Here is a 22702-nt window from a genome sequence, read left to right as displayed (position 1 = left end):
AATCTATTTACGATTTCGACTTTATCATCATCAGGTAACCAGTCACTGGGTTGTGTCGCCAGTATTGCTGAAAAATACCGATGTGACGCTAAATAGTATCTCCTATACCTATTAAAATATAGATATTTTATTCCGACCTATATACAGTCTGAAATGACATTGCAAAAGAATCCCCAGTCTGGACGTTCCTCAGAATTAGATTCCATTTGATGTAAAGGGCAAAATAGGTGTAAAAATCATATATGAAGTGTATTGACCACGAAAAATCAGTTATGACATTCGGGAAGAGGGTCAGCATGTCCTACCCTAAAACAGATTCGCTGCATACAAAATGTGTGAAATGACGTCACGATGCTATATAAGATTTTTACCCCGACAATGTGCATGGAGAACATATGACCTAAGCAATTTTTCGTTTTCCACAGATATGAATAGGGATATATACATGTATAAGTATACAAAGTTGGTATACGCCGGTGTCTCTGAAGGATATATACTTCCTTTAAATCAGTGTAAACATGATATATATTCTTTAAACACGTTTGACAGAAATATTACAATCTCACTGATTTCAGTACTGAACAGTGAACACTGTCGTTAAGCATAAACCATGAATTCAGACAGTCCAAAACAAAATTATTACTTTTAGGTGCGAACTGCTTGTAATAACATTTAAAGACTATTCCGATTAATTTATTCCGATTCTAAAATATCTCCAAGATATATATTGAAAGGATATCAAGTGTAATGCTCCAATCCTGCTAAAACATATTTTTTACTTTCCGTGAAATAATTCATATTTTTATTTCTAATACATTGATACAATCAAATATAACCCAATCCAGGAATGGCATATCTCATTGGTAGTGTGCAGGCAGCAGAGCAGTATGGTGTGGTCATTCCTATGTGAGCTCTTTCCCCATTGCGTTGTTCTTCTCCCCTGTAACATAAAGAAATGACATTTCACATACACTTGTGAGCTAATAATCTGAGCATCTGAGAAGAGTTCACAATACGCAAATCGCACAAAGGTGACTTTTGATATCAATATATTGATAAAAGTCTCAAACTCTGAGGATAACCGTGTCAAGAAACAGGACAATTTGATCAATTGATCATTTAAGTTATTTTTACGTGGTAAGACAGTATGTAGTTGACGTGTCCACATATTGTTAGGGCAAAAGGCAAATTGAAATTTTGTATCATCTTAATCCATTAAATCTGTTTTTATTGTACAGTCAATTACCCGCTCTTTTACTCCGTTTGCATGCACAGACTGCAGCAGCAACGATGATGATGATGAGGAGAACGACTCCCCCGACAGATGCAGCTACAGTTATAAGAGGAAACTGTCCAGTCGCACTCTGGCATCTCGACTCTGAAAGATACATTGTTGGACTTGTTCTCTTGCTATAAATAGCTTAAAAAACATAACTTTTGAGGTACAGTCGAGCATGTTCTTTCACGGAATATTTAAATAGCGTCAAACGGCTATTCGTCAAATGTTGTTCGATGACGGTGTTTCCGTTCAAGACATTTCAAAAGCTTTCAAAAGATTTTATGGGAGACACGTGAAGGCCATTTCCAAAATCGACGTTTCAGTGACAAACATAATGTTATATGCAATTCATTACTAACTTTGACTGTTTCATGTTTTCCAGATGGCCTTTCCATATGTTTTTGAAAAGAATTTTGACACTGGTGAAGGCAATATGTGCCTAACGTTTTACGAAGACCTGTATCAATGCTGTTTGTTAGTGGTTCATAAACAAAAGTTTTTGGCATAGAAAATATGTATGATTATGATAAAGGGTCCGTGGTGAATGATCATGAGTTAATATTTCAAGTCTTATGGAAAGGTAAATTTGTTACATTTGTTATCATATCTTTATATGGGGTTTTATCGGGGATTTTTTTGTATGGGATTAATCCTTTCAAAGCGATGACGGTATCCAGTATATAAAATGACACATCTGATGTGAAATAAACACTTTACCTGATCCAGTTTTCCATGTGCGCTTGTTGCCGGACACGTCACACACCAGACAGTTGTTTCCAGGTTGTCCGTCTCCGTGAGGCACACAGGTCTCTTTGTCCAGACAGTAGTTACCCTAGTGTGGAACAGGAAGCTACATGACTCTCTAATGTACACAAATCCAGAAATACATATATCAAGCTTTGCACAACTGGAGTACAAGGTTCACTGTGGTTAAATGGATGTTTTTGCTTGTTTTATGTTTCTTTTATTAGAGGTTGTTACTTGATTACTGACTAATATATTAAATTTTAATTTATGTTAAATACCTTCACTGTCCAGTTGAACTTTGATTCCCGGCCACCTTCAGCGTGGATACACGTACTGTTAAACACAATCAGGCCCACACTGTCACCATAGTTACCGGCACTGTTGGCAATCGATATCCTGTAGGCACGCACATAGTCTATGTCCTCACTTCCGGTGCTGTCACTGGCAACGATTTTGCACTGAGCATGGCTTATGCTGACCACGGTTGCCATGTGAACTGCTGATACAACGCTTTCTAGTCCTGATTTTCTAGCCTGAAAGGATGACATCACAACGGTCTCATCATGACTACAGCATCAAAATGTGTTTAGAATCTCGGAGTTGAAAATGAAAGTATAACGAGGTTTAACAAGTAATGGACATATGCAATTACAGAATTAAACATGTAGCTTCTAATTACACTTTTCTCAGATGGAGTGTTATGTTATGTTAACAGGTAATCTCCCCTCTCGAAACACAAATCATATAAAAGCAATGATATATTTTGCAAGGTATATCGTCAGTTCTTGCAGAACCTTCCAGTTAATGAAAAATATGAATGTCAAGTGTTAATATAAGTACATATTTACCCTGATCTGTTCAACCAAGCATGTTGATACACTGTCTATAAACGTCTCGCCTCTCACGGACAAAACGTCACATGCATCACGTGACATGTCACACGTGACAACAGTTTCTGTTTCAGATAGCCGTGGAGGTGTTGTAAGGTCAACAGAACAGTCTGAGCCGCCATAGTTGGTTTGACATACACAGTCACCTGTTAACATTGTAGTGGACGTAACATGACAGATGCTCAAACCCATCTATTTCAGAAGAAGAACCTACATTCTTTCACAGTAACCAGAAATCAACATGCTTTCGCGAAGGGGGTGTTTTGCTTTTGGTTTACGTTTTGTTTCTTAAATGTCATCATTTTAAAAATCGGTTAACTGGTTGAAGGACGTGGTATGATCTCTATTGTAAAACTAATGGAAGTATGTTTTGCAAACTGATAAAATGAGTTATTCCTTTTCGTCAACATTATGTCTTGTTCATATTTGTGGATATGATCAAATATACAATTACTGAAATTATTAACACTACACCAACCTATTCAAAAGAATATTCCGGACCGAAATATTCTCTTACATGGAAATCTAAAAGAAATAACATATATCACCCAAATATATATTTTACAATACTAAGTGTATTACCATCTGTACATGTTCCTTTGCCACTGCAGTCGTTCAGACAAGCCTCGGCCACAACATTATCATAGACAGACATGTTCTTCGTCCCATTCTTCACCTGGAGTTCAGGATCGACCAACACCTCGTGCAGACACTTGTCTCTCACCGTGTCGATAGAAAAACGATAAAAATCCGAGGTGCCTGTCAACTTTGAAAGAAACTCAAACACAATAACAATGTTAATCTGTTCTCATACGTTACATATTTAATCTATATTCACTAACGGTATATATAGATGAAAATGTTTTCACATTTCACACAAACAGAATTTATTTAAGCTCCCATACTTTGATTTATTATGAAAGTGCAGCAATAATATAATGTCTACTTCTATGTAACATGCATGAAAGTCTACTTCTATTTGCAATACCTCATTGGGGGCAGCTATCTGCAGAACATGACTGGCTACTTCAATGTTCAACATCTCAAGGTTTGTTTCTCTGTGCAATACGTGCATGTTCAATGCCCAAATATTAACTTTGTTTAATAGATAAACGTCTATTTTTACGCGCAATACCTGAATGTCCAGGATACAGTTGTCAATGCTTCCGCTGATGCCAACGCCAGTAACGTTCATGCACGTTTGCACTGATCGTGATTCCTGGAATAGGTTCTCACAGAAAGTCCTGGCTTTTACCTCTGTCCATCCGTTTGTCCACTCATTCACAGCTTGCTGCGCAAAACATAAAGTTGCAAGATTTCGTAATGCAACTCAAAACTCGTTTTAGATAATCTTTTTACTTTTATAATTTATATCGTATTGTTTTTATCTCTTTAACCTCCAAGTGAAGTCAAGGTCGCATTACACACTGATATGTTATCATTTGATGCTTTTTTTAGAATAGAACTGTAACGTGCAGTATTCCAGCTTTTTGTAACAGCTTTTTGCAACAGCTTTTTGCTTTGTTTGAGTAATCATGATAGTATGACTTTATTGTCAAACATAAAAAAATATACGTTCAAAAAGTAAAATATAAGGTCCAGCGCTGCAAATGTAGTCATACAAAAAGGCATAGATGGCATGACAACAACATTATTTTAAACATATTTCCTACCCGACGTAACCTCCTTGGTGATTCCGAACGGACACCTACAGATCTTCTCCTTCGTCTTTCGGTAATTGTGCACGAAGTCGGGATCACGTCTGTAAAGCCCGGGAAGGTGTTACACACCTTATGAATGGCTGCAGTGCAGTTAACTTCCTTAGTGTGTATTCCAAGATTCTGTGATTCAGGATCCGGGGAACAGGAACAATAGAGGTTTGTCTGGGGCCATGCTTGCAGTGACGCATGAACGTCCGGTTCAAACAGGTCACTTGCTTTATCAACCCTGCAACATTAAATGCACATGAACGTTGCAAGAAATGTAAGCCCAATGAACTGAATATATGTGGACAATCTTTACATCTGTAGTCATGGTATCACATTATAAAACTCCAATGTGAATTCCTGTATCACTACCACATAAAATGGGCGGGTGGATTTCGGTTATTCATTCAGATTTACTAAAGTTGCAAGGAAAATTAAGCCTGTATAAATTATAATGATTGACATGGCTGATTGTGTGTCATCGCTCCTTGACGGCATTGTCCGATGCTCATTATGTTAACCTCGGGATTTCTTCTTATAGATTCAGTGATTGTGGCTGCACTATTGCCGACTGCGGCGTAAAACAACAATGATCTAATAAAAGTCTCACTTCCATGAGTTCGAGAATGTAGTAAGAAGATTCTTCCAGTTGCTGTATGTAGTGTCGCAGTCACCCGTTGCCGTGTCATCTGTGGAGTAGGCGCCGTTCCTGAGGACAAAGTCGTCCTTGCAGTTTCCAGTCAGTGTCCCACACAGACCACGACTGTTATTCTCGTCTTGGACTGACGGGTAGATGTAAACGTTGAGGTAGATACCGTAGACAGTAACTTTCACCTTTCCTCCAGTCGGCAAATACACCTGTGGAAGAGTAAGATGATCGTTATCACTATTTGACGGTAATTCATACACACAAGATCAGAATTTGTTTGGACAAAAAAATAATCATTTACTTCCTCTCCATCATCTACGTTGAGATAAGCGAAGATCCGGGTTAAAAATAGTCGTCATGATCATGACCTTGTCGCTGATGTATTGTTGATGCACATCCCTATTTTCTAGATCGATGCACATGATGTCAATAGCTGGATTGTTTTGTCATGACGCGATTGTTTACAGACTGTCGTCATATAACTGGAATATCGCTTAGTGCGGCATTAAAACATGATTGACATCATGAGATTCGACCTAGACAGACTAAAACGAAAAGCTTGAATTGTGACCTGTGTCCTATACTTGGCCTCACGTACACCCATGGTAACTGAAATCCTTGTTAAAAGAAACCCAAGACATTCATCGGAACAAAGTTATTGGTAATTATACGTACCACATGTTAAACAAATACACTCAAAAAACACAAAACAAAGAAAGTAGGTGATTTTGAGAATATTGGTCTCATGTAGCTGCGGCAAAAGCAATACTATTATACTATTTATTTCCAAAACGTCATCTTTGTGTGATCGTAAACAGCTTCAGTGCCAAAACGTGGCATTTTTAATTTTCCCCCTTGTTTTAGAAGTATTCGCCAAAATGTCACCAAGAAGAGAAAACATGCAAAGCAAAATGCACGTGCAAGTAAGCGGAAAAGCATGCGGTATCAACCACTATAAAAGGCAAACGTTGTATGTAATTTAGTCATTCGTTTTTGCCTGGAAATCATCGTGCCACGACTGAACACCGCCATAGGGCGCCTTGAAGCTGGGGAGTCACAGTCTGCAGTTGCCCATCATTTCAACGTTTATCAGAGCACCATATCTCGCCTTTGGGATCGTCTCCTGCAGACCAGGTCCGCCCAAGATCGCCTGCGACGGTCGTCCAAGAGTTACCACCCAAGCCCAGGACCGGTACATCCGGGCTGCTCACTTGCGTCATCGTCTTCCCTCAGCCGTGGAGATTGCACAACGCATCCCTGGTTTGAGAATAATTTCCGACCAAACTGTCATGAATCGATTGCGACCAGATTCCGCCCCTGTTTTGTCAGACTTCCATCGGCACATTTGCCTGCGGAGGTGTGGTAGAGTCCGGAAGTGGAACCTTAAAAACTGGAGGCGAGTCTGTTTCAGTGATGAATCACGATTTCTTCTTCACCGACGAGATGAAAGACAGCGTTGTTACCATCGGAGAAATGAACGTTTTGTCCCTAATTGCATTCGACAGGTCGACAGATTCGGTTGGGGAAGTGCCATGGTGTGGGGTTGTATATCCAGCACACAAAGATCTGATTTAGTGATGATTCACATCACATGCTTCCGATGATGGACCAAATGGCCAACGGAGGAAGCGTGGGAAAGAATTCCGCAAAAGCGACTTTGTCGACGTATCCATTCTTTGCCGAGACGGTGCCATTGGTAGCCATACAAAGTACTGACTTTGACGCCATCTTGTGGACTCAAGTAAACAGAAACACAACAATAGAGGCTGTTTTTGTGTTGGCAAACTCTTTGTCTATAGCATTTCCACCTATTTACCGTTGCAATTGCATGAAATAATTGCTCTGAAACTAACGCAATAAATACATGTATTTCTAAAAGTGGCATTTGTGGGTTTTTTTTAATAATAGTCTTGTCGCACTGATGACTACGTCTTTCAATTTTGTGATCTTTTAAAAATGACACTTTTATAGGAAAAGTAATCACACGAAATAACGCAATATATTCTTCTAAAAATGGTTACGCGTTTCTCTTTTTGAACAGTGAACGTATCAAATTAATTAACTATGGCATTTCACATGCACTATTAGGAGAAAATCTATCTTGGATTTCTGTTCTGTTTTGTTACCAGTAGAAGTACTTCTATTTGTTCGTTTATTATGTTTGTGGCTGCTTTTCTTGTTTGTTTGTTTTTGTTTTCATCTTTATTGTAACTGAAAGGTTTAATTGTTTCGGATTGCGATCCATATTTTGTATACCCAGGGGGCAAGGGAGGTAACTCCAAAGGTGAGAACTGCGGTTTTGCCATGTGCTTCACTGCGGGGGGGTGTCAAGAAGTGATGTAGACGGTTTTATGGGTTTGTTACAAATCATGTAGTACGCAACATTTATATATTACAGTTACATAATATACTTACACCTGTTAAATTAAGCCATAAATGTGCAGTTATTTCCAGGTTAGGAACACTTGGGCTGGCCTAAAGTAGTGTCACGTTTTTGATGTTGTATATTCTGGTTTGAGTGTTATTCGAACAGTAGTTTTGAGTTTTTGGACGAGTAGGAATTTCTGTTGTCCTTGCAGAAACAATTTAGAACCTTGTCATAATTTATTAATCAAAATTATCCATGTCAAACATGTTGCATTACACAGGTATTTGTAATGTTTGTTTCTGGAAACGATAGCCATAGTAAAAGTATTTCATCCACAAACAAATAATCCGAGGATACTTTAGTTTAATGAGTAACAAATAGTCTCAACTTGGGGGATTATTTCTCTATGGTATTTAGTACTGTGAAGTTAGTAGAAACTATTTCAATCATGTTTTAGCTTGAACCGACAACCGGCAATATGGAAGAATACAAACAAGAAGCAATGTACACTGTGGTGTATATAATATAAAAAGAAGTAAAGAAATGTCATGTTCAAGAATGAACAAACCTTTTTGTTATGTCTACAACATTTATATATTGTGTTTTGGTGGGTTATTCTACATCAGTGAGATGGTTCATACTGTCATGTTTCAAAGGGACAACTTTGTAACCCTGAAAGATAGAACACATAATAGATCACACTGGTGACATGTATTTAATTTTGCAACTGAAATGGCCTTCGACAGAGACTATGTGACTATACAACATATAAGAAAACATGAATTACCTCATAACTGCTGCCCTTCTTCTTGACCTGAAGTACACCTCCGTTGTCTTCACACAGTGTGTATTCTATTGTCCAGATACTGGACTGTCCCTCGCACCTGTTGAACTCAAACACTGTCCTGCCAGCTCGTATAGCAACTCCACAATTACACCATGCATTGTACCGACCTCTTCCGCAATCTGCTGTCTGTATTTGAACCTATTGTGATACAGTAAATACAGACTAATGAGCACATCATCCCTTATAAACATACGGTTTCATAGGTAGGTCATATGCAAAATATGCGATAACACCCTTTGCATAATCATAAACCATATCAGAGACTGTCCTATTGCATGGACTCGTGTGACACCTCTTTGACAGATGGATATGACATATCAAGGGATTTTTAGTGGACAATCAATAACAACCCGTTTGCTAAAAATGGAGTTACCGTTATGTCCCTATGGGCATAGCCAGCTCGCCTGCTAGACAAGGCATGTCGAGGCAATGTCTTTCCTTCACAGTGGAAGTATTGCATTTGATTGGAAATGAAAGCACTGTACAATCGGATGATTTCATATCAAAACTAATTCAAACACCGACCCTCAAATCGGCCTGACATGATGATCTCAGGATGACATGGAATTTCATATGACTGCATATCTCTAAATCATGTCTGTGTGAAAATAAGGCGTTCCTGTTGCAGTTCAAATGATATTCCTCTAATTCATATAGTAGTGCTAAAGACATTCTAAGATCATCAGGAAAAAAATCCTTCACTTAAAGATGAAATTATTCCTATATTCTTCTTTATGGCTGATGAATAGATATGTACACAGAGAGAAGTAAAATTGGACCATTAACATATCTTCAGTTACCAGCTTTTTTTAATGCGACTCAAAGCAGCTTCTGTTGATTTTATTTTAGATTTTCACATTTCTTTCTTATGGGTCATGTTCACAAGGCAGTATGACTTCAACTTTCCATTGGTCAATTTTCCCTGCATGTCGCGCAATGATCTTTCAAGTCCATCCTCTGGTGTTTACATTTAACAACTTTACAGGTTCAGTCCAGCATGGTCTTCTTACCAAGATTTCAAAGGGCGTAATACGACTCTTATTTGGACGCTGTTTGATCAAGTTTACAACAGTCAAGGTATTGTGAAAATTTAAAAAAAACCTTATTATTGACATGTGGAGGGCATTTCCAAATTTGACGCATCAGTTACAAGAATGATACACGATGTGATTCCCTATTTTTACATATGAGCTTTTTTTTTTCATTTCATGTGAAACATTGACTAGCCTTTACATGTGTTTAGTACAGGTGCCACCGGTATGGCGAGTAACCCTGAACTGGTATCCTCACTGTTTGATAGTTATTCATAAACACATGATACACTAGAAATTGTCAGTCGACTAGGTGCTTTTGTTGCCTTGACCTTTCACTGAGATGGTAGTAAAGCAAACGTAATATTTCCGAGACAGCTGTCACATGATTAATTAATTCTCTACATACCTCGATTGGAAAGGTCTCGTGCTTATACATGGTGAAGACACCTTCGTATTGATGTTCGTATCGCCTGAAGTAAAGTAAACAGGCAAGAGTAAACACGATGTCGGTCAATGTTTGAAAACTATGGGTCTAATGTCGAATCTGCATATCATCTTCCTTCAGCGTCAGCTTGATGCTCCCCAGACAGTATGTGCATGTTTCTTTGATTGTTCCTTTGTAATGAACTTCATTGCGGTGAGCAATATGACGTTTTATTTTTTGATTAGTCAGCACAGAGAATCATCAAAGAGAAAATCATAGCTCGCTGTAATGCCTCAATCACTTAAAGGTTCAAAGACCCGTGAAGATCCGGGGTAGAATAGGTCTTCAGCAACCCATGCTTGCCACAAAAAGGCAACTACGCTTGTCGTAAGAGGCGACTAACGGGATCGGTTGGTCAGGTTCGCTCACTTGGTTGACACAAGTCATGTCATCGGTTCCAAATTGCGCAGATCGATGCTCATGCTGTTGATCACTGGATTGTCTGGTCCAGACTCGATTATTTACAGACCGCTTCCATATAGCTGGGATATTGCTGAGTGCGGCGTAAAACTATAATGACTCACTCACTCAAACGAACGAAATCAAGCAATACATTTTAAGAGATTTACAAAGCATGTTTGGGAGAGGTGACTTCAATATTCCATCAATGTCACAACATAAAACTAAACTGGCGTAAAACTAAACTCACTCACTAAAGGGTTCAAAAATGGAAACTTAGGTTCTGCACCTGGCAACATCAAACCGCCAAATCAAACTAACACGCGCGGAACGAACTGACTGATACAGTTATCTGTTTTTTCTTCTTCTGACCATTTGCTCTATGTTGTAGTCGAAATGCATCTAAAGAACGTACAACAAACAATCAGTACACCCTTTGGGTTCGTTATAACTTTAGTTTACCGGATGAGACTTCATAAATGCCTATGGCTCATTAACTTCTATTTAAGGGCGTGGGACTGCTATCGGTCTCTTCACAAATAGAAACAGAATAATACTGCCAAATCAAACTGGTACCCTTTTTAAATAATGTATATCATACATTCCAAAGACAAGCTGACATTTATTTAGGAGTGTCAAGCAAGTGCCAATTGGAACACCGATTAAATATAGGTTCATTACAATATAGAATATACATGTCATTTTCCCTTGCAGCAATGTTGAGCTGTGAGTATTTGCACCAAAGGTTTTCCAACCTGATTGGTATTTGTTAATTACTAAAAACACTGTGAGATATAAGTAGTCATGCAGTATTCACCTTCCATCAAATGTCCGCATGTGTGGGTCATTGATAGCGTAACAATACTTCCGTGCTATCGGCTCTGTGTTCTTTATCAGCTGAACCTGAACATACACGTAGCATAATTAAATGTGTGCATCATTATTTAGAATATATTCAATGATTCACAAGACAGTGGAGATCTAAAATATTTTACAGCATGTTTGAACAAGAGTCATCAGAAAATGACAAATCCCACTGGCCCCTAGAAATTTGGAAGAATAAATCATCTGACAGTTACTTCCAACTTGATCTTTTCACTTAGTCCAAATCCATGGAAATCATGAAAAATATAAATGCCAAAAGTCTGCAAATATCCAAAGGCACCTCTTTGGGATCCATATCATATATCTCCCAAGTTTGGTTGAAAGATATTGAAAGGTTTCCGAGTTGTGCTCCGGAAACAAAGCTCACCCCTCCCTTTTGAGACTAAGTCCAAATCGTTTCCATGGAAACCGAGAAAAATAAAAATGCCAAAAATCAGCAAATGGCAAATGGCACCACTTTAGGTTTTGTTTGATATTTATACCAATTTTTGCAGAAAAACATTGAACGTTTTGTTAGTCATGCTCAGAAAAAGAAATCATTACGGACGGACGGACGGACATACAGACGGACAAGGCGTTGACTATATCTCCCAGCATTACAGTACAAATTCCGATGCTTAATTGATTTTGCTTCTCGGGAATTAACTTGTTTGCAAAGAAAAACACTTTTATGACGTATGTGGCACATAGTATCGATGACACACATAGGTATAAACGAATCAATAGGTATAAGAAAATTCAAGTTTTACCGCGATGACGCCGACAGTATAGTTGGCCCAAAACTCGTTGCCAATTAATACATCAGGGGTCACCAGCTTCAGTTTCAAGACAGTACTTGTTGATCCAAGGTTTTGAGAAACTTGACCAAATACCCTGATTGTGGCCGCTTTATCCCACTCCGTAGCTGAAATAGCTGTTCCACAACGTGAACTAGCCAAGCTAGCCTGTTCACAATCAGCGGTGATGTCTGAAATACGAATACTAATATTACTTGGCGATACTTAAACTGTCTGACTGACTGAGTTTGGTTTTACGCCGCTTTTAGGAATATTCCAGCAACATCACGGCTTGGGACACCAGAAATGGTCTTCACACATTGTACCTGTGTGGGGATTGGAACCCGGGTCTTCGGCGTGACGAGCCAACGCTTTAACCACTAGGTACCCCACCGCCACGATACTTAAACACACACACACACTATCCTCTAACGATGCCATTAAGCATAACTCCTGCCAGCATGACAGTTATGAATGTAGTTCATATATATGAATATAAAACTAGTTTGTAAAACTTAAACATATAAATTAAAGAAGACAATACAATATAAAACACGGGCTATAGATCGCCAACAACTGAAGGTAGATCACCAGACTAGGAACTTACGGTGCCTTTGCTACCTGTATATACCCTAGTTGGATTCAGTCCATCCCTTCAGATGTTAGCGATTGTAGACAAATCTAGCCATATGTTCAAATGACATATATTTTACTGTAGTTAAAATAATAGTAAGTTTGAATTTACTTTGAAAGTTTTGGGACTTACGTACCCTCTCAGGGGATAATGATTTTGCAATACTTTAACCACTTGTCGTTAGAGGCGACTAAGAGGCCAGCTGTCTTGGTTGACACATATCATTGTATCATTGCAATCACAGTTGGGTATATCAATGCTCATTCTGTCGATCACTGAATTGTCTGGTCCAGACTTAGTTACAGATCACTGCCATATAGTTAGAATATTGCTGAATGTGGCCACAAACAGACAACTGGAATCCCCAAGGTGTCCCCATGGTTCCTAGTATGGTGATCTACCTTCAGTTGTTGGCAATCTATAGCCCGTTTTTATATTGTATTGTCTTCGTAAATAAAATAGGTTTACATATTCATGCTAGTTTTAGACTCCATCTGTGATACTCTAGTTATTTTACAGTCCTTCGATGACTGATTATTTAGCAACTTTAATTTGTTGTTTATGTAAAACATTTCTTGTCACTATATGGCTGAAATATTGCCGAGGTGACGTTAAATTCTAACTCACTCACTCACTCAACCCCAAGGTTTCCTCTGTCTTTATATCCTACCCATCAAAAGTTTAGACTCACTACTGTAAATGTGGCCACTTACGTCAGTCAACAGTTCTAAACCAGATTGTGCAAAATATTCCATTCTGTTTAAAGGTTCTGTTTACACATAAACTGATGTATTGTAAAACAAATTCGTAACGTTGACAAGATTATTGTCATGAGTTCAGTAAATGATCAAAATTGGCGAATTCTTAACAAAACTTTACACCAAAACGCAGCTATTCACATGCACGATATTTGCAGATGCTTTTTAGGAATCTGATGCATGATCCTCGTGCAAGTTATCTGCATACAGTTTAAGCAGTTGGTTTCCCCAAGTTAGTGGAGAAATTCATTTTCGATGTAACCATATATACATACATAAGACATAGTGGGTGTTTTAAGTGAGGCTAAACTTTTGATGGGTAGTATATATGTACATACCAAGTTGAACTGATTCTATGGGGAGATAACAGCCAAGGGCTCCAGTCCCGCAGCCAAATGGTACCGTCAACTGCAGGGAGATGTCAGCGGATTCTCCTTCTGATAGCTCAAGGGTTCTATTAGATATCTGTGGATGACAGTAAAATGTACATTCTCAATGAACTTTCATTTTAGAAAAGATTTGCTGCTTGAGCTCAAGTTTCAGTGAATTGATGGAACAAAGAAAGGAATAAAGGCTTTTTCAGAGCTGAATAACACGAGCCGTCCACCAAGAAAATGCATTGTGTAAATAGAAAAGAAGTGTAACAGTATTAAGAAGCAACTGTCGTTTAAATGTACGCGGCAAAATAGGGTCAAACACATGAAAATGTTTTCGTTCATGTTGCATCGGACTACAGTCTTGTACAGGTGATGTGAAGTGAGGTGAAATGGGGTTTAACGTCGCACTTAAGAATATTTCACTCATATGACGACGTGCATGCGTGTGTATGTGTGGCTGCTTGTACTAGCCCAGACTTAAGCTTTTTTTAAAGTGCTAGCTCACTGAGATACCACTGAATACCCCACTCAGACACAGTATGCTGACTCCAAGCCGACCAGTCCTTGTTGTACCCATTAATGCCGGGCGCCAGGCAGGGACCAACAAGTACCATATTTAACGTCTTTTGGTGTAACCCGGCCTGGGATCGAACCCGTGACCTTCCGCTCTCCGGGTGGACGCTCTAACCAAGTCTTGTACAAATGCAGGCTGAGATTAATACATGATACAAGGAAACTAGTTCCAACGAGACTGTTTACCTTAATTCCTATAAACTTCGAATCTGACAAGACAGGAACACTGGCTGCCGTGTCTTTTCCGACGCTAGCTCTGACTGAACACCGCAACTGTTGCAAAGAAAATTAGAGATGGTTACTCTGTTCCAAATGAGAAAAAAATTAGAAGTGTATATAACTCTGGGACTCTAATATATGGCAAATGTAGTTAAACTAAAAGCAGGAAATAGATAGTTGAATTACTGGCACATCTATAAACTTCCCAAATAAGCAAAGTTAAAAGCAGATAATTAATAGTTAGGGTACTGAAACGAAAATGCTGATACAGGTTTGAACACAAGCAGAAACAGACGTCAAAACGTGACATGGTTCTGATAATAATGGAGCTGTCTGAAAACTTCGTACGAATCGTGAAAACGTCATTGTGGGACATTGGTCCAAATGAGCGTGCATGATTGTGTTATAAATACCGATGTTGGACAGAGCAAGCATGAAGTAATAAAAATCTAATACGCAAGCGCAACGAGTAAGGGCTGTTAATGGCCAATATAGGGACTTCATAAAGTAAGCTGGCAAGAACCTTCAACAACAGCAAGGCCACTATCAGCAAATTGATAAACCGCTACAGCCAACGGGTCAGGCTCAAGACCACCCAAGATCGGGAAGACCAAGAGTCACAACACCGGCCTTCGACGACATGGAACACAAGCCTACCGCTTTTCCGTTGAATGGCCGTGACCCATCTACACAATTAACGCAGACTGCAATGGGCACGACTGGGAGAGAGTGATTTTTACAGATGAAAGTCGGTTCAGAAACGATGGCGAAGTTCGAGTTTTTAGACTGAAGTGGCATTACCGCAAAATAATTGCAGCCACTTCAACACTAACTCAATTGCGTAGATGGATGATCACGATGTCGATCACAGGATTGTCTGGTCCAGACCTGATTATTTACAGACAGACACCATTCGGTTGGAATACTGCCTGGTGTACATCGTTAAAAAACAAACAAACATAAACCCTGACTTTCACCATTTTAACCCGTTTTAAATAATTGGATTATGGCAATGAAACATGTACCTCGAATCCAAATTGTGCTATGTTTACACTGGTCAGCTTAGCCTCAGTCAAAGCATGTGTTTCTATAACACCTCCACCGCTCCACTTCAAGGGTTCTTCACTGAGGACAAGCTCTCCGTTAACGACCCAGTTGGTTGTGTAGAAGACGTCATCTGTGTGTTTGCTGAACTCACAACGGAACTCAAGCTTGCTTGTAGCCAGATTGTTGCGGAGTTTGGGAGTAACATTTGGTCTCACGTTAAATGTTGGAGCTGTAGCTATAAGAGTATATAACACAGTTATGATTTGCTACCTTATAATGATTCTGTATCAGCGTTTACAAACTGGCTTTGTCATAAGTCCAAGGCTAGTCATACTTGCCCGTGCGGACTGTATTGGCCCGATGTGCACGATATTGACCACACATGGGTTATATTGGCACGAGTTAGGCTGTATTTGCCCGAGCAACGCTGTACTCGTCCGAGTCAGGCTGCATATGATCAATGCAAAGTCCAGAAACACCTCGAGCTTTTACAGGAAATGGGGAGCATTTATATTTATTGCATCGCATTAACCTTCTCATAACCTTCAGTGGGTTCCTCCACATTTAGGTTATATTTACTTCAGTTTTACCTTGTCATGGTATTATCGAGTATCCACTTGATACTCCTATCTTTACTATTACGTATCCGTGACAAACTCTATCTATGCTAAATATTTAACCTTTCATGTAAATAATCAAAAAAAAGGTATTTCATGGATATGAATTTCAAACGTTGGTACTTACGGATGCCCGGTTTACCTGCAATGTAGACAAAATATTACTGACGAATATGTTCTGTAATGTCCCAGCTGATAACATCAATAATATACCTTAAAGGATCTTAAATCTATTCGGTTTTGATTTAGTTACAGAATGGAACTATCTCGATAACGCCAAACTTTGACAAGACTATATCTCTTCATAGACAATATTACCTTATCTTCAAAATTATTGCGCGCATATCCGAACTGGAAATTGAAAGGTAATGAATGATAAATGTACCACTGAAAAACATTTAGGATCATATTCTCTCATATGAGTATATACTATATCTGGCATAATGTCATAAAATACATTACCATAGAAAATGATATTACTTTAGTTTGACGATACATGTTAGCATTCAACGGTATGTCATGCCCTTTGCTCAACACAAACTGGTGAAATACGGAAGTAACCGATCTCGGTTTTAGCAATAAAGTTACAAGGTGGAACTATCTGTGTTATGGTCTTTTGTCTATATTATGTCTGTTCATTATGGTATTTTGGTGAGTTTATTTGTGATCGTAGAGAGTATTATCTTACCAAAACAATATGCACTTGAGGATATTGTTTTCTTCAAATAGAATATCTCCTTCGTGCCACACATTTTGGTTTCTATGGTGAACTGTAGGTAACAGTCGTTGTTGTGAGTCTGAATGCACATTGTGGATGTATCGCCGTTCTTTTCTGAAATATGAACATATATGGATTGACCAGTCAAAAGCACTGTAAAATGTTCTGTCTTCTCAGAAAGAAAACTTTTATAACAAATGTTATGAAAATGAGTATTGCAATTTTATCGCAGAAAAATTAATCATGTCGGGAGAAACGACTGATTTGGGATTCTTCAAAGGCATTTAGAAGTTGGTGTAGTAATACAAGACAAATCTTATGGATAACAACTTCTTGATTCATTTTTCACAACGTTTCTGGGCTGGTTCTTTCCCCTTCGTCAGGTGGATAATGATATAGTGAACAGTACAGTATATTTATATTGATGTACAGGAAGCCAGATATGTAAATTAAATATATACAAGCCCAAGGGAAGAAGGAGATATAATTAAGTATGTACAATCAATGAGGTGAGATGAAATAGAGGAATACAGTGACAGGGTATGTTTTTACAATAAGGATAAGGTAATGTTTACATAGCAGAGTGGTTTGAGAGTCTATGATTTCTGGGTGATGCACCAGGTGCTAGGATGTGGATTATTACAGAAGTAAGTTTGATTTCATAGAAGTAGAGATAAATTTGTCCATATGTGGATTATTACAGAAGTAAGAGGGAAGAATCCTCTTACGTTCGACATTACGCTGTGTAAATGATAAAATAGCATGATACTCGTCACAAATAATATTATTTTTACAAATTGTACATGTTCTGTTTTCTAGATTAATATTAAACCATCGTCCCGTTTCAATGGGTAATCTATGATTAGAAGTTCTTAATTTTGTTAACCAGATACGAAATTTTGATGGTAGATCTAGAAGATAGGGTTCTAAAGTAAGTGAGGTTTTATATAGATGATAATATTTTCCTTTAGATGAATTTTGGGCATCAGCATACCATGATTGTTTGAACTGGTCAATTAATGGATTTTGACATGATGTTTCAGCCAGTCGATGCTAGGGAACTTTTTAGAGATTGCCAAATATAGGAGAGCCCGACGTTTTGAAGAATATTTTGGACTGCTTTTAGTTGGTCGAAATCAGCATTCTGGAGAGATGATCTAAATTTCATAATGTTATAAAGAATGTGGGAAATTTACTAGTTTCAGTTGTAACTTTACACCAGTAGCTGATGATTTTACTTTTATAAGAACATCAATAGGATATCTGCCTAATTCACCATATACCATAAAATTTGGTGTAGATTGTTTTACTTTAAGAATATATTTACAAACTTTAAGTGCGTTCTTTCCAAGATGATTGAATTTTCATAGCCCCACACTTCCGAACTGTAAAGTAGGATTGGCAAGATGCATTGATCAAAAAGTTTTAGTTGACAATCAATTGGTATTTGTAGTTTTCGGATAATTTTAAAGATGGAAAACATGGCTCTTGATGCTTGTTCCGAAAGTCTCTTAATTGCCTTTGTGAATTTACCATTAGCATTAAACAATATTCCCAAATATTGATATTCTCGAACAACCTCAATTTCATCATTACAAATTAGAAACTTATGTTTATTCCTAACATAGCCTTTTGAAAATATCATGATAGGGAGGTAAACCCCTTGATCACTGTTGATCTCGGGCACTAATCTTCTTATGTTGATTGACTCACGAAGTTTTCTTTTGCGCCAATTACTGATGTTGGAAGCCAGGATTTGAGTGTGTTGCCAGTTGATAGAGTGATTTGGATTTTTGACAAAGTGTTCTGAGAGGGCAGATTTGAGATCAGATTTTTCAACTGAAGTTTTATGTTCCTTTAGACTTATGTTGAAGGCCGGCAAGTTTCTCCAATGTAGCTGCTTCAACAATCACAACAAATATTGTATATGCAAAATGGGGAAAGTTGTTATCCATAAGATTTGTCTTGAACGACTGATTTGTTCTATTTGTACAATGTATGTTAGATATGGACCACAAATGTTGTGACATTGATGGAATATTGAAGTCACCTCTCCCAAACATGCTTTGTAAATTTACTTAAAATGTATTGCTTGATTTCGTTCGTTTGAGTGAGTGAGTCATTATAGTTTTACGCCGCACTCAGCAATATTCCAGCTATATGACGGCGGTCTGTAAATAATCGAGTCTGGACCAGACGATCCAGTGATCAATGCATGAGCATCGATCTGGGCAATTGTGATACGATTGTGATACGATGACATGTGTCAACCAAGTCAGCGAGTCTGACCACCCGATCCCGTTAGTCGCCTCTTACGACAAACATGTGTTACTGAAGACCAATTCTAACCTGGATCTTCACGGGTAACGTTCGTTTTGAAATTCGAAGACCGACAATATACTCACGTTTTCTCCATATTGGATAACGAGTACCGCAGTGCTGGAAGTCTGGTGGTGACTCAAGTAGAACTTTATCTCCAGCGTCATACCAGCCTTCTGTAAGCAGCCTGTCGTTGAGGGCTCTCTCGCCTGTTGCTATAACGTAATCCCGGTCTCGCTTCTCAAGACTTGGAACTTCCATGGGATTTGAGCAGGGATCTGACGCAATAGCATGGTATCAAATCATTGTTTTTATTATGACAAGACAATATAAAACGCAGAGAGAATGGAAATTGAGGTCACTATTGCTTTCCCCAAAATAACAACCGTTGTTTGATTATCAAGATGGTACATACACATTAAAATGTCTTCATATATGTGTGTGCGTGTTTTTGCGAGTGAGTAATTCCACTGGATTTAAGCAGGGATCTGGAGCAATATCACGGTATCGTACAATTGTTGTTTATATGCCTACAAAATATCAAATGATTCCATTGACGTGTTTATTTAAAGCAGTTTCCTCGAAATTAGTTCGCAAATGAAAAGATCTAGGGATGGGTACAATGTGCATATCTGTTATTTTCAAATAGCCGCCCTGTGGTTACTCCTAATACAATAAATTTCATTACCGTTGTCCTATTATTAAAAAAAATATAGATATTCAGATTAAAATAAACATATACACACTCTGTGTAGGTGATCGTTTGTTCTAGTGAGAGAGAATGGACCTTGAGGTTACTATTGCTGCCAACAATATATATATATATATATATATATATATATTTATCACATCGGCAAAGCCATATCTAGTAATTGTAAAATCTAAATGTCTACAGAAATGTAACTATAGAAGGACAATAAAATAACTAGCACAGATATATATATATATAAACTAGTAATTAAATCTAAAACAGTGTAACTATAGAGGACGATACATTATAAAAACAGGCTACAGATCGCCAACGACTGAAGGTAGATCACACTACTAGGAACCATGGGGACTTACAGTGCCTTAGCTACCTGCATGGGCGCAATATGTCTGAGTGAGTGTGTGTTTGTACGTGCGTGCGCGTGTGTTTGTGTGTGTGAGAGAGAGAATGGAAAAGAAGGTTACCTTGGGCCCAGCACCCGACAATTCCGCACAAGTACAGTAACACGAATACGACTCGAGTCGTCATGCCTGTCGTCGCTTCTTCGGCAAAGACAATCTGTACAAAACAGGTGATGATAGGTAGGCGATGCTTTTTGTATAAGTACATATGCTGGAAGAAAATTCTTGAAATAAATATTGATTTTTTCATGAATTCTGTGTGGTAATATTGGGAAACTAGAATGCTCAAGCCACAAAGAGTCAATGATATCACAATAGATGCTTGATTGGCATTTTAGAAGATTATATTTGATGAACATAGAGATTTTTTCTGGGTTACATCTTCTTTTTATTCTTTATTCTTTTTTTTAGAATAAAAAGAAGATGTAACCCAGAAAAAATCTCAATGATATCACAATACATCCAGCGGTTTTATTGAACATGTAACAGACAATGCTATAGAGTTAGGGCGTGAGTTTTACAGTATTCCAGTTTTATCCAAGCATGTCAGTTTAATGTCGGAGGGATGTTCACGTTTACGTCTTGTGTGAAACTCACAAATACGGATGTCGTGCTCACAAACCTTGAAGCACAATCGAGGCGGACCCACAATTACTGGTGTCAGGTGTGCAACTATGCACAACGCATTAGGGCGCCTCAGATGACAAGTATTACAGCGTGATGACACATGACACATGCTGTGCACAGAACCCTTCAACCAGGAAGGTGGATTGGGGCGGGGGCGTCTGTATGCGTTCCCTGGAGATTGTATACCCTAGGCCCAAAACTACGATCAGGCAGATGCCCAAGATAGCAATCTATGGGGCAACCCGTAGCTTTTATTAAAATCGTTGAATGGAGGCAGCACAGACACACGGGTACGGTAGAGGATTTTGTCTGTCTCAAAGCCCTGAACTATATTATCTTCCCTTTCTCCCAGCCCTTTCCGTAACGCAAAAGCCCACTATGAAGTTAATCCTCGGGTACAGGTTCTGAATCTCCCATCTCACAATTGCTCCTTTTCAATTTAAATAGAATCTTCCCAGGCTACGTTTTCAAGACTCGTGAAAGATCTTGGTGTCTGGAATGATTAAGATTTCTCCATGGGAGCTCAATTAGACAGACCCTGTAAAACATGCTACTTTCATCTGCGCATGATTGACCAGGTGTCTTGTCTTGTCCCGATTAATAATAGCATGCTTGTAATGCGCTGTTTTCCATGTACAACATGCTCAAAGCGCAAGACATAGAAGTACATACAAACAGACTATAGGAGAGAATAAAAGATTAGAGAGATACATGGAAACAATGCAATGAATTATCGTTTACACTCATAAGCTAATCTGAAAAAGTGCGTCTTTAGTAAAGATTTAAAATTAGAAAGTTCTGTACAGTCACGTAGATATTGAGGTAGTTGATTCCAGGCTGTAGAGGCTGCATACGAAAAGTACCTTTCACCATACGTAGAAGTCCTAACAGTGGGGATAACGAGGAAACGTTTATCCTGTGAACGGAGAGAGCGACATGGGCAGTGCTGTGTGAGGGACTGGGCCAGATAGGAAGGGGCAGATCCAGACAGACAGCGGAAAGTGAGGCAAAGAAGCTTGAATTGAATCCTATAGTGAATGGGCAGCCAGTGTAAAGAATGTAGGAGTTTCAGAGCGTCATCAGATTTACGTGACTGGGTCACTATACGTGCAGCAGTGTTTTGCACACGCTGAAGTTTCCTTATCTGTGTCTTAGTGGCACCAGCGAGAAGAGAGTTACAGTAATCAATCCTGCTCATAACAAGAGATAGGACAAGAGTGGTGGCAGATTCGGTGGTGAGATATGGTCGGATATGTCCAATAGTACGCAACTGAGCAAAGCAGCTCTGGACTAGATGGGAAACGTGATCATCCAGTGACACATCTGAGTCGATAATCACACCAAGGTCTTTGACCTTGTCAGCGATTTGGATGTTTGTATTATCAAACCTAAAATATGTAAGACCACACTGTGATCTCCTTTTCTGTGGCCCCAGGACAATGCATTCCGTCCTGTCACTATTCAGTTTTAGTTTGTTGTAATGCATCCACACCTTGATGTCTTCACAACAAGTGCTCAATTCACTCAAAGCCCTGTGCGCCTGAAGTGGCCTTGACTCCATGGATCTGTAGACTTGAGAGTCATCAGCATAGTGATGTCCTTCCACGACACTTCCAAGCTCCTTTATATACAAGGTGAA

The 22702-nt window shown here is 38.7% G+C and overlaps 1 protein-coding gene across 6 annotated transcripts in view; it reads right to left on the bottom strand.

Moving 5' to 3' along the window:
- Positions 1-111: 111 nt before the first annotated feature.
- LOC124277081 (von Willebrand factor D and EGF domain-containing protein-like) overlaps positions 112-22702 on the bottom strand; it is a 174675-nt gene continuing 152084 nt past the window's right edge. For 2 of the 6 annotated variants that reach the window (XM_046712726.1, XM_046712727.1), the window contains exons 2-22: positions 20500-20593; positions 19413-19604; positions 16978-17121; positions 16417-16431; positions 15651-15907; positions 14593-14679; positions 13795-13921; positions 12038-12255; positions 11221-11306; positions 9927-9990; positions 8427-8624; positions 5233-5480; positions 4590-4863; positions 4052-4207; positions 3499-3682; positions 2875-3062; positions 2305-2559; positions 1997-2111; positions 1247-1378; positions 876-940; positions 112-797 (exon numbers count right to left, since the gene is read on the bottom strand). In XM_046712726.1, coding sequence (XP_046568682.1) covers positions 903-940; positions 1247-1378; positions 1997-2111; positions 2305-2559; positions 2875-3062; positions 3499-3682; positions 4052-4207; positions 4590-4863; positions 5233-5480; positions 8427-8624; positions 9927-9990; positions 11221-11306; positions 12038-12255; positions 13795-13921; positions 14593-14679; positions 15651-15907; positions 16417-16431; positions 16978-17121; positions 19413-19604; positions 20500-20563 — 3042 coding nt within the window. In that variant the 5' untranslated portion in view covers positions 20564-20593 and the 3' untranslated portion in view covers positions 112-797; positions 876-902. The remainder of the gene's footprint in view (positions 798-875; positions 941-1246; positions 1379-1996; positions 2112-2304; positions 2560-2874; positions 3063-3498; positions 3683-4051; positions 4208-4589; positions 4864-5232; positions 5481-8426; positions 8625-9926; positions 9991-11220; positions 11307-12037; positions 12256-13794; positions 13922-14592; positions 14680-15650; positions 15908-16416; positions 16432-16977; positions 17122-19412; positions 19605-20499; positions 20594-22702) is intronic. The other 4 variants (XM_046712729.1, XM_046712730.1, XM_046712731.1 and 1 more) reach the window with 4 other exon arrangements.

This window comes from Haliotis rubra, unplaced genomic scaffold (genome assembly GCF_003918875.1).
Source record: "Haliotis rubra isolate DU_JTF1 unplaced genomic scaffold, ASM391887v1 Scf218, whole genome shotgun sequence".
In the NCBI taxonomy this organism is placed as follows: Eukaryota; Metazoa; Mollusca; class Gastropoda; order Lepetellida; family Haliotidae; genus Haliotis; species Haliotis rubra.
This window is presented reverse-complemented; position numbering and strand designations above follow the sequence as displayed.